At 43.6% G+C, this 18,690-nt stretch overlaps 1 protein-coding gene across 2 annotated transcripts in view; it reads left to right on the top strand.

The window, feature by feature from the left end:
* Positions 1 to 4,023: 4,023 nt before the first annotated feature.
* Positions 4,024 to 18,690, top strand: part of LOC306917340 (radixin-like) — a 45,089-nt gene continuing 30,422 nt past the window's right edge. Inside the window, exons 1-2 of one of the 2 annotated variants that reach the window (XM_079495518.1) lie at positions 4,024 to 4,355; positions 7,623 to 7,706. In XM_079495518.1, coding sequence (XP_079351644.1) covers positions 7,695 to 7,706 — 12 coding nt within the window. In that variant the 5' untranslated portion in view covers positions 4,024 to 4,355; positions 7,623 to 7,694. The remainder of the gene's footprint in view (positions 4,356 to 7,622; positions 7,707 to 18,690) is intronic. The other variant, XM_079495519.1, reaches the window with a different exon arrangement.

Raw genomic sequence — 18,690 nt, 5'->3', positions numbered from 1 at the left:
TGCCCTGCTCAATGTGTTGTATTTACATTTCTGCACGATTCTTCATCATTGAGGATTTGAAAAAAGGTGAAAACTAGAAAAAGTGCCCTTCCGGGCACAGGTCTCCACCAGGAGGATAGGAGTGTGTGTGATGTTTGGCAAAATGTTTAGGAGTGATATAAATATAAACATGTTTGTTTGTTTTTTGCAACAATTTTCTTTTTCTTTTTTTGTTGAGGAAATGCAGAGCCAGATCACTCATAGCATCTCTGAGGATAGAATTCTGGATGTGCAGCATTTTGTACAAAACGGGCCACTCCTGAAGACTTTGGAAGGCAATCTTAGCCAATCAGTGTAGAATCTGAGAAATCAAACAGACTCGTCTTGATCACATGACTACAGAGATCATGTATACCGATTTGCATGAGATTTGGATGAAATCTGTGCGACTAATATAAACAATGTGTTTTGCAGAAATCGGCCTCATGGTGGCGCTATAACCGGCAGATGTGGAGGGATGCAGGGAAAATGTTTTTCCATGGCCTCTAGGGAGTGCGCATACAAAGTTGTAGCCTACACAGATCGATGCAGTTATAGGTAAAAACAGGAATTGCCCTGTTATAGCGCCACCATGAGGCTGGTTTGGAAAATAAATTGTGTCATGTCGTCCTCAGCCTAGTGGAAATGTGCATGTATAATTTCACGGAAATTGCACACTGTGTTTGTGATTTGTGGCATTTTGTTCGAAACGGACCAATCATGTGAGCTTTGGAAGCGAATCTTGGATCAGGAAGGAAGATGGGAAATGGTGCAGATCCGTGTTGATCACATGACTATGGAGATAGTGTATACCGAATTGTGTGATGTATGGATACAATGTGTACGAGTAATCTACAGAAATGTGTTTTGCCTAAATCGGCCTCATGGTGGCGCTATAAAAGGCCGTTGAGGAATATTTTGGGCAGTGGTTCGTCGTTGGCATCCAGAGAGTGTGTGTGCAAAGTTTGGCATGGATCGGGCCAACGGTGCCGGAGATTAGCTGGTAACAGACGGACGGAAGGAAGGAAGGAAGGACGGACGGACGGACGGACGGACGCACACACACGGACGGAGTGCAAAACATACTCTCTCCCCATGCCTTCGGCCTGGTGGAGACAAAAAGCACAGATATTTTTTTCCCAGAAACAAATCACAATATCTGCTCATATCATATTATTATTTGTACGTAAGGTTTCACTAGCTAATCAATAGAAAGGTCTCAATAGAAAAAGGCCTTATATGTTCCCTGTTTGGGCTTGCACAAATGGGATCAACACAGAAATACAAGCAAAAAATGACAAAAGCAAAGTGGGACACAGAGACTGATTACTAGGGAGTGTTCCCTTCAAAAATATAGGCAATATTATAAGACAAATGATCAAAAAGGTATAGGCTATAAAAACTGGCAATGAGGAGAGGAAAAAATTGTGAAAATTGCCTCAACTCCTACATTCCCAAATATGGGTCCCAAGTTCAAATATGATTGTTTTTGGGGGTTCCCCAGTTCAATTAAGATTATTTTGGGGGGTCACGGCTGGAAGAGGTTGAGAACCACTGTCCTACATCACATGACCTTTGAACCCCATATGAGCAGGTGTATGGCCTGAGATCCTTGGGCAGACCCCTTCATGGTCAGAGTAAAACTACGGCAGAGTAAAACTACTTTTCAAGGTTGTCTTTCGTATTGCTAGTTTATAGATAGTGATCACGAGCAAGAATTTCTAAATTAACCAACTGAGAAGATATCTAGCCTACAGATAATTTTGTAATAGTGGAGTATGGCCACAAGAGGGGGCTATGTACAAAGGAATGAATTGCATAAACAAGGCATTGATGAGTTGAGCCCTTTTGAATGTAATATCTATATATTTAAAACTTTATTCCCCTCCAATGTTAATTATGTATTCCGATTTGAACAATAAAAGCTGACTTACATGTAAAAACAATAAATGTCTTTAACTCTATGGAGGGAAAGTCTCCTCGTAATAATTAATAGTCAAGGACTTAATGAATATCTTGTCAATAATATAGGCCTACTGTATATGTATTGATTGATTGATTGATTGATTGATTGATTGATTGATTGATTGATTGATATAGACATTACAACAGGTACATTTCAAGCACAACTCAATACAAAAACTGTTAACTGTGGACGACACGACACCAAAGCATTACACTTGTTTACAGGGTCCAGCATTGGTAAAAATATAAGTGCCAATTAAATGTAGGCTAAATCACATGGATTTGTGAACATAATGCTGGAATTTGCGCGATGGCAGGCTCTCAGTCAAATCTGGTCATATATGTTAAAGACAGTCATGAAATGAAATCTATATTTACCCAGGGTATCTGGGCTAAGCTCAAGAACTTGTTTCCAGCCAGGCCCTGCTCATAGAACACATTTCATCGTAGTGGTTGATGCCTTGTTCAAGGGCATTTCAGCGGTGGTAATTTGAACGTGTCGGACGGCTGATTCGAACTGGGAACCTTCCGGTATCTAGACCGCGCCGCTATCCGCTATCCGTTCGGCCACCGCTGCCACAGTCACACAGTCGGCTAGTTGGTGCAAAGATAGCATGAAACATTTTCTATTTATTTTGAAAGTTGGTCAACTTTATGGAGCGGTGTCAGATTCTGGAATGCCATCAAGACATTCCAGGCACTTCCCACCAAACACACGGAGATCCTGTGTGTGTGTGTGTGTGTGTGTGTGTGTGTGTGTGTGTGTGTGTGTGTGTGTGTGTGTGTGTGTGTGCGTGGGTGCGTGTGTGTCAGTGTGTGGAACTGTACCAAATGTCTCCAGTAGCTCCTATACAATCTCAGAAAGAGACCCCACAACACAAGTGGCAGTTTTTGAGGGGCGCCCCTCCTATATATAGGTTTAATGTTTGTCTTTCCTAGACAAACATTAAAAACGCCATTGACAAATTTGACAATGATGGACAGAGTTTAATGTGTGTGCTTACACAAACATTAAATGCCATTAACAATGAACAGAGTTGAATGTTGTTATGATATCGCGATGATGATGATACGGGTTGGTAAAGCGCCCCTCACTTCACACGGGTGTGATTTTGTTAGATTTAGGCAGCTGTTGCACACTCAAAATAGTAAATGGCTAGATCGGCTATTTTGTTCCACCAAAATGTGGTACGCCTTACCAACAGTCATTAAGACATGTGAATCCCTTGACTCCTTCAAAACCGCTCTCAAAGGGCACCTACGGTGAGGGGCGCTCTTATCATCATACATCATCTCATTCTGGCCAATCACAATTTGCGTCCTCAGACTCCATCACTTTTGTCTTCAATGTAAGCTGGACATAGGAGGGGCTATAGCGCCCCTCAATCATTATACACAGTCAATAAAACGTGAATTAAGGAGAATGCCTAAAAACCATCCATACCAGGGGCTTGAGAAGTGGCATGCCCATGCAGGAACATTTGTAGGCTACACATGTCATAGAAGCTTTGCTTCTTCTCACTCCTTTTGAATTTGCTTTTTTATTATTTTGTACTTATTCTGTCGTTTCTGTTTATATTGTTTTAAATTGCTTATTCAAATAAAGATTTCAATAAAAAATAGGATAAACTACAGCAATATATTGCATGTTAGGGTTAGAGCTGGATCTAGGTGTCCTAGGATGCTAGGAGGCTAGATCCTAGGGCTGGATAAATAAAAATATTAGACATAGGCTACAGAGATTTTTTTTGACAATATAACAAGAAAATTAAACAGCGGATATCGCAAGTAAAAAAGCAAAGTCACAAAACAGTTAGCCTCGACGTACGGAAACCCAGACATTTTTATGAAGGGAAAATATTGCAGTGTGCACTGTCTGTGCAGCAAGGAGGGGGAGCCAGTGAGCACTGAGCAGCGCCTCATCCATGCCTCGTACCCCTCTCTACTTTTTGAACTGAACCAACCACGCCTGCGGCTCTCGCTCGCTCGCTCTCTCTCTCTCTCTCTCTCTCTCTCTCTCTCTCTCTCTCTCTCTCTCCTCCCCCCCCCCCCTGCTAGCTCTCTCCACCAACCAACCAACCACCCAGTCACTCACTACACTACACTACTCTAGCCAGGCAGCCCAGCCCCAGCAGCGTTCAGACAGCCATATTGTATCTGAACGGTCGGTGGTGACACTAGTGGATCATCATCATCATTCTTCTCTACGAGGGGGCTTTCCGTCCATGCCTGCGGCCCGGCCCGGGGGGGGATTGGATTTGTCTCGACCAGGACGGATGAAATAAGAGCAGAAAACTGTGTTTCAATTCCAAACCCAGTGGGGATCATCGTTCCAACTATAACAGCCAGAAAGAGAAAACGTTTTAATAGCGGTGAGTCTCTCTCTCTCCCCTCTCTCTCTCTCTCTCTCTGCAACTTTGATGCAATAGCGGATATCCTCGTGTTCGTTCGTTCGGCCCCCACAGGACAGGATCACACACGCACATTTTCTTTATTATATATAACACAAATGTGTAAAATAGGCTATAAATAATGTGATCTTCAACGCGTCTTCAGTTCTTTTGACCTGGGCGGATGGGTTTCCAGGCGGAGTTATATAGTTTGCCCTCTTTCTCTCGTGATCTTGATGATACAGAATGATGCTTTTTTAATGACCAAACATTTCTCATTCATCATGGCTTCAAAACTTTTAAACCCCCCACCCACCCCACGCCCGAGTCTATAAACAACACGGCTGGTTTATTCCGTTATGTTATGTTTAAACGACACCCCTGTCGCCGCTGTGATCCATACGGTCTCAAGGCAGTAAAAGCCTGGGGATTCTTCTGCAAGCTTTCTTTCAATGTCGCTTCATTTTTTAATCAATACATATGATTGATCGCGGGCTATAACGTTACGTGTGGCTTGTGAGTGACGGGGACCACCGCTTGAAACTGTCAGTAAAAACTACCCCCCTCCCCGGTTGATTTAACACGTATAGAGGCTATGTGAATTCGGAACTCCATTCATATTCATGATGACATGCTGTCTTCTGTCCTCTTGTGCGATTGTAATCAGGATGTGTGAACGACACGTAGGCTAGTCCTAATATTACATGTTCAGCAATGTAACGGTAGTTCATTCTAGGCGGGTAAATGCTTAGGCTACTAGCTCTGCTACAAGTGGGTGGTATTGTCTTATATCACTGGTTTTCAACCATTTTCATATAAAGGTCCCATTATTTATTCTGCCACAGACCACCTTTTGATGACATTTAGAGTCTTGGACCCCAAACTTTGAATATTGTATCGTTGGGTGAGATTTTGTCCTTAATTCGAAGGTGTATTGATGTAGTAGGCTACCATAGGAGAGATAACAGGCTTTGATAAAAACAATTCTTCTACATTCTCTAATTTTGTAGACTTCTTGTAGGTTTCATTTTACACTCTCAAGAGTTAAATATCTATAAGGGTCCATTTTGGTTATGAACCCTGGTCCCTGGACCACTGGTCGGTCCCTGGACCACTGGTTGAAAACTACTGTCTTATATTATGAGTGGTATTCGACCATAGTCGGATAGTCCAACTGGACATTTTTCCTATCATTTTGTTATTAAACCCCTCTGGAGTCAAACATTTTGTTTTAAAATGCTAATTTTGGTCATGGGTGGTATGGCCGACTTGGTACTGTAGTTGTACTGTTGTACAGTACCAAGTCGGCCATACCACCCATGACCAAAATGAGAAATATCCTCTAGTGATGTCTACAGTGTAGACATCACTAGACGATATTTCTCATGTTATTTTAACATGTTAACAACGTCTTGCAGGAAAGAGACAATGGGAGAGCTTTACAACAGAAAGCTCTCCCATTGTCTATTAGGGCATTTGAACACTGATGCCTGCCAGTCACAATGTGGGACAGAGTCTCAATTTGTGGGATGCCTGAAAAGTCTTGAAAATGAGGGACTGTCCCACGCAAAGTGGGACATCTGGTCATCCTATGGATATATGGCTATGTTTGCATACATCCTGTGTTGTTTATTCTAGGGAGGTGGTGTTCAAAACTTTCTTTTAAATGCAAGAAGGACCACCATAAGGCTCCATTTGGTTCCATTTGAACACTCAGAGTTACAGACCTGCCTGTAAGGGTCTACTTTGAACCACCCAATGAACCCTGAGGGTCCTTAGGCTTGGACCCAACTTTGAGAACCACTGTTCTGTTCTGGGTTTTTAAATGTGGTGGGGTGGCACTGCTTGCACGACATGTCTTCATTCAAACTTTATTAAGTTTGAGGGGAGGCATTTTGGGGCTTGTACTTGTTATGATTATTATAAAGCACGAACAGGGCGTTTGTAGTGCTGCTACCCACACAAATACATCGTTAATTATTGTTTGGTTTGTTTGTTTGTTTTTGTATGGGAAGCCTCCTCAATATTTATGTTATTGAGTTGTACATGGAGGGGAAGATGAGACATTTTCGTTCATATTGTATTACCATGATGGCATCCAAGGATTTAATGATCCCCCAGAGGGAAATTCGGTGTCATTGCAGCAACAAGGTTTAAACATACACAGAAGTATAGTTAAGCTTAGATTAGATGGCACTAAATACAATATCTGCAATGGGACTCTGAAAGTATGAATGTACAGTATGTATGTATCCTAGTCGATGTATTTATTTAGTCTTATAAATAACTATTTACAATGGACCAGTATATCAACAATGTGTAGAGTACATGCTTTATCAACCAAGAATGCATTGAATTATTACTAGCCTAATATGTATCAACATTGAATATCTGACAGAAATAATTAACAGTTTAATTCTAACAAGCATTATGCCAATGTTTGGCAGTGTACATTCTAGACGTCTAGTCTGTGTGCAAGAGTGCTGTAAATCAGTGTGTGCATTTGTCATGTTTAATAATGGTAATGTTATGCTATTCTATTTAATATAAAAACCACTGAGGTTTAGGGACGCTAAGTGAAGGCATATGATATGAAACATGTTGTCAGTGGGACTCGTCTCATACAGACAGAGACAGTTCTATATTTGGATGAATCATAGTCAACCATTCGGCCTGCCAGGTTACAGAAGTTATCAGATTATGCTGTGACTGTCATGCACTTTTCTCTTCCAGAGTAATTTAAGGTTAAGGTCGTTTCTCATGCACTCTCTCCCAATCGTTGCCGCATGTCTACCGGAGTAAAGTGGAAACGCATGTTGGACTTGGACATGAAGTTGTTTCTCTTTTGCCCCAGGGTGGTGGGATGTTTTTGTGACGTTGTTTAGTTGCTACCAGTTGCTGGAATAGGATTACAGTCTTTCTTTTGTGGCATTCTCATTTCAGATGATCTAATTCCTACACGATTCCTTCTTCCTGTGTTGACTCAGAAGTTTGTTCTCTTATTTTGCTTTCAGCATTGTTTTTGTTCATTTTTTGTTCATTTTCTATTCATTTTGTTGAAAGTGAATACTTCTAAGTAACAACATTTTCATTCCAGCTGTCTTATGGTCTAAATGAGTCTTGGCTTAGACAGGCCATGGTGTGCTGGATTTCATTGGCTCCCTTATTGATCCTTACGACAAACTAATCAATAATTTCCTTCCTCTCTCTTGTTTCTCTTTCTCTTTCTTATGGCTTTGTGTGATCCAGGTATTGTTTCCGTGCTCTGACGGGATTTGTCCTCTCGGCTGTCTGGTGTAAGGAGGAGGAGAGGGAGTAGAGATGCCTAAACCGGTAAGTCTCTAAGTCAAAGTCCTAGTATTTGTCACACACGTTACTGCAGTGAAATTTGTTCTCCACATTTGACCCATCTCTTGGAGCGGTGAGCCGCAGCCATGCCGCGTTGAAGGAATCATTTGATTCGTTGATTTGACCCCCCCAATCCAACCCTTCATGCTGAGTGCCATGCAGGGAGGCATTGGGTCCCATTTTTAGTTTTTACAGTCTTTGTTATGACCCGGCCGGGGATCAAACCCGACCTCATGTGACCACATGTTAAAGTCTGTTATTTAGATAACATGTAGTTTAGACAGCTAGCTTTGATGTTTACCTATTATTCTAGTTTCTTTGAACCATTACTTTGTACTCTATGTGACTATTTATTTACCTTGTTGTTTGTTGACTAGCGTTCATGCTTACGCTGATCTCGTCTGGATAAGAGCATCTGTCTGCTAAACAGCTCAACTGTAATTGTAGTACAGCATATTGCAGACCATTTTATTAGTTACGAAGGAGAAGCCATGCATGTTCCATGGTGTCACTAGTCCTCCACTGCTAATTCCCATCCATTTCAAATATGGTTTTTCGATCATCACTGAACTAAATCTAATAGACCATATTGTGTGTGTTTTTTTGCCGCCAGCCTGTCTGTTAGTCAGTTAGTATAGATATAGATATTGCATGCACTTGGATGGCTCATGTCCCTGTGCAACAAAAGGAAGGTGCTTGGTGTCTGATGTACAAAACTCGACTTTCTGTTTAGTTGTAACCGCACCAGTGCATGCACCTGGTTGCCCCGAAGCCAGATTTTATCGTTCTGTGAGGTGACACTTCTGTCACCATGCGCATGCTTGTACTCGTCAGAACATTTTCCCTCACATTATCCTCCCACCATCGCAACAAGCAAGTATGGGTCTAAACATGTGCCACTGTGCATACTTAGGATTGGCTAATTTGGCGCCTTGTCATTTTGATTGTCTCACACGCTTGTTGCGCAGTTATGTTTTGCTGCTAGACGCTCCGGGTTGGCGGTTGGCGACGAGCAACAACACGTCAAACTTTCGTAATAGTTCATCTTCCAGTAAACGGGCAGCGTCAAGTGAACTCTGTGAGTCTGAGAGGCCTCCTCTGAGCCTCAGAGAGACACCCAGGCCTCGCAGGCTCTAACACACTACAGCCATTGTTGCCAGCCAAGAGGGTGGAGAGAATGCCAGACGCCTCAGCTCTGTGAGCAAAGGCCAAAACAAAAGCATTTCCAACACAGTTGCAGGCTTGCAGCACGGCTGTCCCATTCCATGCCGTTGTGTGAGGCTACGTTGCTTTCACGTCAAGAGTAAAGATTTGGACAGCGGTCACAGATGAGTTACTGGATTTTGCACTTTTGAACAATTTAGTTTTGGGAATGGGTGAAATACACAGGAAAACCCTGGGTGATTAATTTAACTCATTCCTAAGTTAGGGATTCGTTAAAGATGTCTTTCTATTTGTGCATACATTTCTTATAATGAATTTCCCTTAGTGGAAAATCACTAATGACTAGTCCAGAAGAATCTTTCCTAGGGATTTGTGAATAACAGTCTGTTTTGGCACTTGCCACAAGATAAGTATATCTTGTGTGTGTGTGAGTGTAAGAGAGAGAGAGAGAGAGACTACGCTACAGTCAAGCGCTGATGTCATTCTTCCTCACATCCCCCTCTTGTCCTCCTGAACCAATGGCAGGGCACCGTCCCAAGAACAGCTCCCAGGGACGGTGTAGGCTGAGAGAAGCATCACTATCACAGACAAATACCGGTAACTCAACTGCCAGAGATCGGTGTGCCCCTCCCTCTTGGGGACATGTTGACATAACCTGTGGAGCTCCTGCAGTACAGTACATGGCCCCTACAAATAACCTTACATGTTGAGAGCCCCCCAAAAACTTTTAGGAGAACACGTCACTTTTGGACGCCGTATTTCGTGTCCGGCTCCGGGCCGTCCGGCACAGGAACCCCAGATGACCTTCTGCTGTTGAATATCTAGACAGATTGTGTTTGCGTGAGACGGCGGGAGACTTTGAATGGATTTATCAAACGGCTTTGGAGTAGGCAAGGGCCTTAATAGAAATGTTATGACTTTTGAAGTTGCTGGCCCTTGGAGCAAAATAAAGAATATTGCCTTGCGTTCCGAAACAGTCCTTTGCTACAGGCCTAATCTCCTTCAAAAAAAGAAGATTATAATGATAAAATTAGATAAAAAAATGACAAGGCATAGCATTAACAGATAGTTAACTAGTAGGTGTTGTGGCTGGTTGGGGGGGCTTTTTAAATAACCTGCTGCATTATTGAGTATGGCCCTATCAATGGTCTCTCATACCTACGCATTCACCCCCATTGTAGCCTTTGCTCAGCGGTGGGGTGTTTTATGAGCCGGCTGACCCCACAGGAAGAGGGGCTCTGGTGCTGGCGTCCTAGCGTGTGCCTGTTTTCCTGTTTGCACCACAAGAGGCCCTGCAGTGTGAAGCGGAGCGGGGCCCCCAGTTAAAGCCCTCTCGGTCTGTATCAACATCCTGTCTCCAGTGGGTACAGAGAGAGAAAGACAGAAAGGAGAGAGATAGCAGAGAGGGTGGGTGTGTTCTTAAGGAAGGAGGGATAAAGCCAGAGTGGGGAAAAGTAAGCAGAAGGCATGAGGCCCGGGTGCAAATGGAAACAGACGGTATGATGAGGTGGAGATGTACAGAGAGAGATGTGCAGGAAGCAAGCGGGGATGAGAACCGGGATTGAGGACAGGATGAAGAAGAGATGCAGTTAACCTCATGAACCATAGCTTCCCTACCCTATTCTGGGCATGTCGTAGGCGAACATTTGACACAATTAGCAGTCAGAGCTTGTAGATTTGGCAGATGAGACAGACGTTTCGGCTATCCAGCCTTCATAAGTGTCAAGGCTGATGAAGGCTGGATAGCCGAAACATCTCTCATCTGCTATGTAGTAAATAAAAATCGTGTGAGGGGCGTTTTTAAGACAAACATTAAACCTGTATATAGAAGGGGCTAGCGGCCCTCAATAATAAATGAAATTGACTCTTGCCAGTGCGATCCATCACCTCTGCTTTTCACGAGGAGGACGTTCTCTCTCATTAGGGCTGGGTGATATGACTTCAAGTTCAAATCAATATCACCATTCTTTCAAACCCAAAAACTTGAGCGGTGCCCGTTGGAGCCTCTACAGCCATGCCCGTATTGGAACGATGCAAGTTCGAAATGCATGCACCACCCAGATATTATGTCTGTGTCCCTGTTTATGCCCATATATGGAGTTCTTTGTCAGGCATGCCCAAATATGGAGTTTATGCAGACATCAGAATGATTTCAGAACAGGCCAGCTCCATATATGGACACTGGGCAGGGGCCCTATCCAGAGCCCGGGCAGAGGCCTTTTTGGGGCGCTTCTGGACAACCGTGGGTCCAACCGACTCAACACCGGGCACTGTGGTGGTGTGGAACGCACGTGGTGGGGCGAACGGTTCTCGAGTTATGTGGATTACAACTACACACACACACACACACAGACCGACTTGGTGCATTTATAGTTGGATGGATAGAAAAATAGTTCAGTGGCTAATCAGACCGATTTAGTCCATTATGAAAAAATAATTTGTGTCAATTTGTTTATATATACAAGCCTTCATTTTGGTTAATTGCCCAGCCCCAGTTATTATTAGAGACCCTGATGCTAAGCAGCGGTGTAGGAGATTGTTTGAATCGTAGAACTCTTGGCTGGAGGGTGGGGGGTAGGACTCTTGGCGAGGGGGGGGGGGGGGGGGGGACCTCGGTGCCGCTGGGCAAAGCGTAAACTGTTTGCCGGCTGCTTTTGGCCATTTACTTTGTCAACAGTCCAGAGCTTGTGGGTTGACATCAAAGCGGCAAACCAGTCCAGGCAACGCACGCTGTGTCACCGGCGCTAAAAGTCACCCGTCAGCAACTTTTAAGACTAGAGGAGGACTGTCATCAGATGGCTCGTGTGTGATGATCCTAGCCGTTATCTCTGTAATTTAAACCTCTTTTTGTCCTTGTTAAAGACAGATGTTTTGAATTCGCTCTGTATAACAAGCATGTGTGTGTGTTTCTGTGCATGTAGGTAGGTATACGAGAACATGCCAATCCCTCCCACTCATCCGTCCTCTCTCATTCTCCCCCTCCCCTCTCCCTCTCGCTTCATTCCTTATCCCCTGACCCCTCTCCTCCTCCCCCTCCGTTCGTCCCTCCCACAAAGGCCTTCCTTACCCCATAGGGGGGTTAATCAGACAGACAAGACAGCTGCTCAGAGCCCAGCAGGCCAGATTAGCAGCTCTTCTGATTGAAGTGTGTGTGTGTGTGTGTGTGTGTGTGTGTGTGTGTGTGTGTGTGTGTGTGTGTGTGTGTGTGGGGGGGGGGGGGGGGGGGAGGAGAAACACACGTGTTTTCTTACACACACATGCAGGTTCATGTCCTCGTCTTGACGGGCGCTCTAAGCAAAGCCACACTAAACAACTAACAGTAAATAAACAGCTGCACATTTTAACGAAGACAACTGATGATTTTTACAGAGTAGGTATTCAGGAGTTCTACAGCTGTTGTAATAAATCTGTCGGCTTTGCTGGTTTGAAGTTTCACAGATTTCAGGTTGTGCCGGGACACTCCGGTGGCAGTCAACTCCAGTGGGGAGCCAGTTTTGCTGCTGGTTTTCTAGTTTAGTTCCCCAGGTAGTTATTGATGCGATGCATTGGGTCTAAAATGCACTCCCTGATTTAGAATGCTAGAATTAAAACAATCAATACGCTTGTTTCTCATCAGGATTCTAGCACCACTGCAGTACTCCACAATCTTCGAATGCTATAGAGTCTGGAACCACACCTCCCGTTCACGAAAATATATTTAAAAAAATATATCTTTACTTTCATTTTTTTATTTCCATTTCTGCTAAGCAGAAAGCTATATATGCTCATTGCTTAGAGGATTTATATTTATATAAGGATACATTTGCGCGACTGTAAACGAAACGGAAGTGGGGAAGGAGGCTTCACTTCCGCTTTATCGCTTACTCATGATAGAGCTTCCGATGCTCCAGACTGTATGACGGAAGCATTTGGAAATTGCGAGAGGCAACAGTCTGGCAACGCGAGACTACCACTGCAGTGCACCACTCGAGGTGTTATAAGCTCATAGTCACTTTGTAATGTCACCACTCAAGGTGTTCGGAGTCTGTTTGTAATGTGAGTAAATTAGTCCCCTTCTAAGTGAGGATCCACCAAGGCCGGTCGATTGATTACCGATGTAAGAGCTAAATGGCTGCCGTGTGAATAAATGACGGACAAGCGGGGCGGTGCACAGATGGTCTCTGTGAGAATGTTCTCTTTCCTTCGACGATTCAGGAGTCTGGAGTGTCTGATTAGCTGCGTCAGTGCTTGTGTATGTTGTTCTGCCCCCCCCCCCCCCCCCCCCCCCCTTCATCTCCTCCTCCTCCTCCTCCTGAGAGGGACAGGATTAACCCTCCTGTCTGATCCATCCAGGATCCCAGGCCAGTTCCAGCCACTCCACATAGGCAGCGGAGTGCAACGGAGTGCACACACACACACACACACACACACACACACACACACACACACACACACACACACACACACACACACACACACACACACACACGTACTAGCGCACAAAGGTTGGCTATTTCACAGCTGATTGCTGATGGCAGGCAGGGCCCCACACACACAAACGCAGACGAAGGGACATTCGAGGTTGGTCACTTGGAAACCCCGGCTCAGCACTGCGTTCTCCATAACGACTCCTCTCTCTCTCTCTCGCTAAAAGCCAACGAGGCGTCCGCTCTTGACCCCCGCAACACAAAGTCTCACTTCGTCAGCTGATGAACCGTGAACCGGGCGTTTCGCTGACACAGCTTCTTGTTGATGGCTTGTTTGTTCAATTGCATGCACGGGCAAGAGGGGAACCATTACTCTGAACTTAAGGAACCTGTTGACCGGCTTTGCCTCCCACTTTTTTCTTTTTTTAACAATATATTTATTGCATTTTTCTTTTTCTTTTTTACAAACAGACAATACAACAGAATAATACATAATACATCAGACAATACAATTACTTAAAAAAACAAAAACGAAACAAACATACAGTGTATACATATAAATACAGTATATTAAAATAAAATAAGGGCACTTAGACTGGTAACAACAACAACAGAGTCCTTATGGCCACAAGACCAAATAGCTGCAGAGAATACAATTAAACATTTTCCGTTTCCACCATTAAATAAGATAAATTAACCGTAATATACTGGATAAACCGTCCCCATATCTTATCAAACATCTCTTGTTTATTTTTCAAAGTATATGTGATTCTTTCCAGAGGAAGACACAATGACAGCTCCCTAAACCACTGAGCAATACGCCTCCCACTTTTATAATTATAACATACCGGTAGCTCAAAGTTACAGTACAGTAGCCCTGTGGGTTGGGGTACAGCACTGGCTAAACACCCAACAAGTTCAGTTATAAAGTTAACTTGGGTGATGATGGTGTGATTAAATTTGACTTTTCAAAACATTGTTGTGCCTAAAGGTACTAGTGTAGTGGTTACGGTTGTGCCTAATGTCATTATTATTATCACATATTTCCCGTCGGTTTGGTCACACCAGGCATGACCATATATGGTCATTCGTCGTGTGACATCACGTGACATCATCAGGGATGGAGATCTGATGTCATCAATATTGGCCAGCAAATCTACATCTGACCTCAAACCCTTAGATCTCCATATATGGAGCTGACCTGTTCTGACATTCCATATGTTGATCCTACCCCATCCATCCTTCCTCTTCGATGTCTCCCTTTTGACTGATACCAGTCCATTTAAAGTTAAACTCTAGACGGGCCTGCCCCAATGTTATTAGTGCGGCCGCAGCCGGCGAAAGCTAGAGTCCTCAACGTATTTTTCATTTCACTACGTCTTTTACCCATTTTGGGCGGGAACCCCTTTTGGTGTTTTAAACATTATGTTATAATTTAGCTATTGAAAAATAGCAGATCTACAAGCTCATAGCGTGCCACCGAGTGGCGCGCTATGCTATGAACTTGTAGGTCTGCTATTTTTGAAAAATCATTAAAATGTGCCTCAAATCTTTCAGAAAATTGTCATGATTTAGATTTTTTTTATTTATTATTTCGACGTCGGGCCTGAATGGGTTAAATGGATGGATTCACCAGAACCCGTCTGTCCTGTTTCTCCTACTGTCTCTCAGCTTTCCTTCTGTCTCCATAAAGACAAGAGTACTAAGGGGGATCACTGAGTCGCCCACACTCCCTCTGGAAATTGGAGAAATGAGAGAGAATTTATCTCAATACCAACTGGACCGGCCAGATGAGGGAATTAAATTCTTAACGTCATAATCTTTCGACCAAGTTGCAGACATACTTCCACTCCAAAATAATCTCCAGTGCTGTTCCACAGTCCTCCTGCTGCTGCTGGAACACTTACTCACTGCTCCGCATTTAGACTCGTGGTGGAAAAAGTACTAAAATGTAAAAGTACCAATACTGCAATGTGGAAACACTGTACTAAAAGTACAAAATTATTGGTATCGAAATGTACTTAAAGCACCAAAAGTAGACAGCTCACACAGCTCAAATCTACAAGCTCACAATGCGTCGTGATGCATTGTGAGCTTGTAGATCGGCTATTTTCAAATGGCTGGAATGTGACTGAAGTGGTTAATGTTTGGTGGTAATAATCAAAAGTAACTAGTAACTAAAGTTGTCAAATAATTGTAGTAGAGTAAAAGTACAATATTTGTAGGTCCTCATAATTGTACTTATGTACAGTAGTTGAGTACATGCACTTAGTTACTTTCCACCACTGTTTAGACTCAACAACTAGCGTGAGAAAAAGGGAAAAGTGGCAGGTTATAAGGCTGTCAATTATTCAGACCCATTTAGAGCTTCCTCAGTTTGCAAACTGTCAACCACAAAATCTCTGCTTCTCCGACTGTTGCTGCAAGGCACAGTGCAGGCAGGCACGGCCAAGGAGGAGAGAGAGAGGAGCTGTCTCCATAGTTCTGGGATCATAATGATGATAAGCCATGATACCCACAACCATTTCTGACAGACAGTTAGAAGAACATTTTCAAACTGTTCTCGACAACCGAGTGAGCCAGCATGCCTTTTGAACAACGCTGCGACTTAGACACGGCGCAGTGCTACTCAACCCGCGGCCAGTGGGCCGCAAGCTTAATGTATCTGCGAATGTATCCTTGACATGAAAAAGTTTGAGCACAGTGCTCAAAAACCACCACTGACATAGAAACATAGGTTTTTAGAAAACTGTCAGGATTTAGAAGAATCCTTTTTTGAATCGGCTTCAGGTCTTAATGGGTTGTTGAAACTCCCTCCCCGACACCTGCCTCCCTTCAGCACATTAAACCTATGGCGTGTCCCTAGATAGACGAACACGCCAACAAACACATGCCTAGCCCAGTTAGCATCAGCTCAGGTTCTGCGGTGTAACCGCACACCCGGTCTTCTCGTTTGCCTGGCTTAGCCGGTGACACGGTCGTGCCGTAAAGCGCTGCTGTGGTGGGTGTTGGTATCACGATGGTTGTTTGCCAGAGAGGAAGTACCTCGAGTGACCTTAACACCACCACTCGCCCACAGCTTCTATCATCTCCGGTTCGGTTCAAGCTTCAGCTGTGTCACAAACCTGAGACTTATTTTGTCTGCTATTTGAATCTTGTCATTGTGCAATGAATAAGCTAAGGGAGGCCTGCCGGTTTTAATTACAGTCTATTGTGTTGTAGTTATTGTTGAGTCTGCGTCTGTCTTATTTTGGTGTACAACTCGTCTGTTAAGATTCTGTGGTCAGAATGTTTTTTTGTCATTGTCAACTCCTATTTAGCATCGGTGTCACTAGCACAGATTACTGCGTTGTCAAAGCACTTGGCAAAGCAAAATTATTCTCGTTCTTGAATGTCTAGATAGAAGTCAAGGAAAAGTGCATCTTATTGGTAATCCATCTTGCACAGGCTCCTGGTTGATACACACTGTCCCACCAAAGGCCCACTTCCCAGACAACCATTAATCCTCAACCCAGAGATAATTACCCTCAGAGGACAAAATATTTGCATTGGACAACATTGAAATTTAAGTTAATTGCAGACAAAGCTGTGTCATATATAGCTAATTTCCACCAAGATTAACCTAGGCTCTAAATCGTCTCCTCTGGAAACTTTAAGCATTCAAGAATCCTTCTTGGCGTTCAAATGTGGGTGGGGGGGGGCTTTACGATTTGAACGAAAGCTGCTTTTTCCACCTGTCAAATGCAGTTCGGCCCACTTGTTTCTGGACCAGTGGGGCCAGGCCTCAGACGCAGGGTCTTAACCCCTTTTGGTGTTTTTAACATTTTGTTATAATTTAGCTATTGAAAAATAGCAGATCTACAAGCTCATAGCGCGCCACCGAGTGGCGCGCTATGAACTTGTAGGTCTGCTATTTTTGAAAAATAGTTAAAATGTGCCTCAAATCTTTCAGAAAATTGTCATGATTTAGAAAACTTTTTTTTTAAAATTCCGACGTCAGGCCTGAATGGGTTAACTCATTGGCACTGTGGCTCCATTCCTCCAGTACTGTACATATTTCTTGTTCAGCACGTGAAAGGTTTTTGTTAGGATGTGCATGCATCCCTTTATCTAGTCTAATAGAGTGCCAAAGTCCTGACGTCACTCGCTCATCCCCTGGTTTGCGGAAGTAATGTCTCTATGGAGAATAATTGGGTCATCTTAAAATCGTCTCATATAAGAATTGTGGTCCAAAAATAAAAACTCATATTTGATAGTCTGTTTCTAGCGAAAATGTAACCAATTCGCCAGCAGTAACATTAGCGTTTTCTCGCAGTGAGTGAAACAGCCGGGATGATTTGTTTCAAACACAGTTCTTATATGAGGCCGATCTAAAATCCCCCTATGGGGATTATAATACAATAGAAGAAGCCCGCCTCTTGGTCCGCCGAACAGTAATGGCGGAGGTGGTCGCGCAGAGCGGACTATTAACTACATAAGAGTCTTTAGAGGCATTAATAATATGTTAGACGTGCGGTCACCGGGAGTTGCTATTGAGCCACTAAACATGGTCGCTTTGTTCATCCATCGCGATCTGAGCTGGAATGCTCATAAAAAAGGAATCGAAAAGCCTCAGCCCCCACCTTTCTGTTTATCCATGCATTGAGCCTGAAGGGAAAGCCAATCGAACATGGAGCTGCCGATCGACCGAGAGCTTTAATCTGCGGTAAACCAACATTATAGGTTTATCATTATTCATTAAACAGAACCCTAAATAACACGTTAAAAACGCCTTTGGCGCTCAGGGAGGTTAAATAAGTATTTAGCGTTCTATGAGGTAATCTATACTAGTTGACTATAAAACAGCATTGGGTCCTCACATTATGTCCATTCGAGAAACACTTGTTGGTCCTTCTGAACCAATAACCTGCATACATTGCCTCACACATTGTTTGTGCTTAATCCCTGTGTCCTCAAAGAGAGTTGTGGGGGGAGAGTGCATTCATGGGAGACTGACAGTGGGATCAAAAGCAGAGAAAGCGCTGTAGCATTTCCATGGGTAATTAATGACAGGCAGCCATAATATGGCTCGCTGTGGGTAGGAGAGGAGAGGAGAGTCCAGCTATGTGCTGTATATGCAAAAAGCTTCATGGGTTATTAATGAGTGAGAGAGACACGCACGCACGCACGCGCACAGAGAAAGAGATGAACATAGAGATGGAGTGGAAACTGAGATTAAGTGTTCCTGAGGTTTTGTGGATGATTATTATTATTGGGAGGGGAGAAGAAGAAGAAAAGAACATCTCCCTCTCTCTTCCCTCTCGGGCCATTCTCTTCCCACTTCTTCTGTCACTGTTTCATCTACTGTAACCCGACTGTAACTTTATCCCATAACCCTGGATCATCTCTCTCGCTCTCTC

Source organism: Electrona antarctica, assembly GCF_951216825.1.
Source record: "Electrona antarctica genome assembly, chromosome: 24".
Classification (NCBI taxonomy): Eukaryota; Metazoa; Chordata; class Actinopteri; order Myctophiformes; family Myctophidae; genus Electrona; species Electrona antarctica.
Note: the sequence above shows the minus strand (reverse complement) of the source record. Positions and strands in the feature narration are given on the sequence as shown.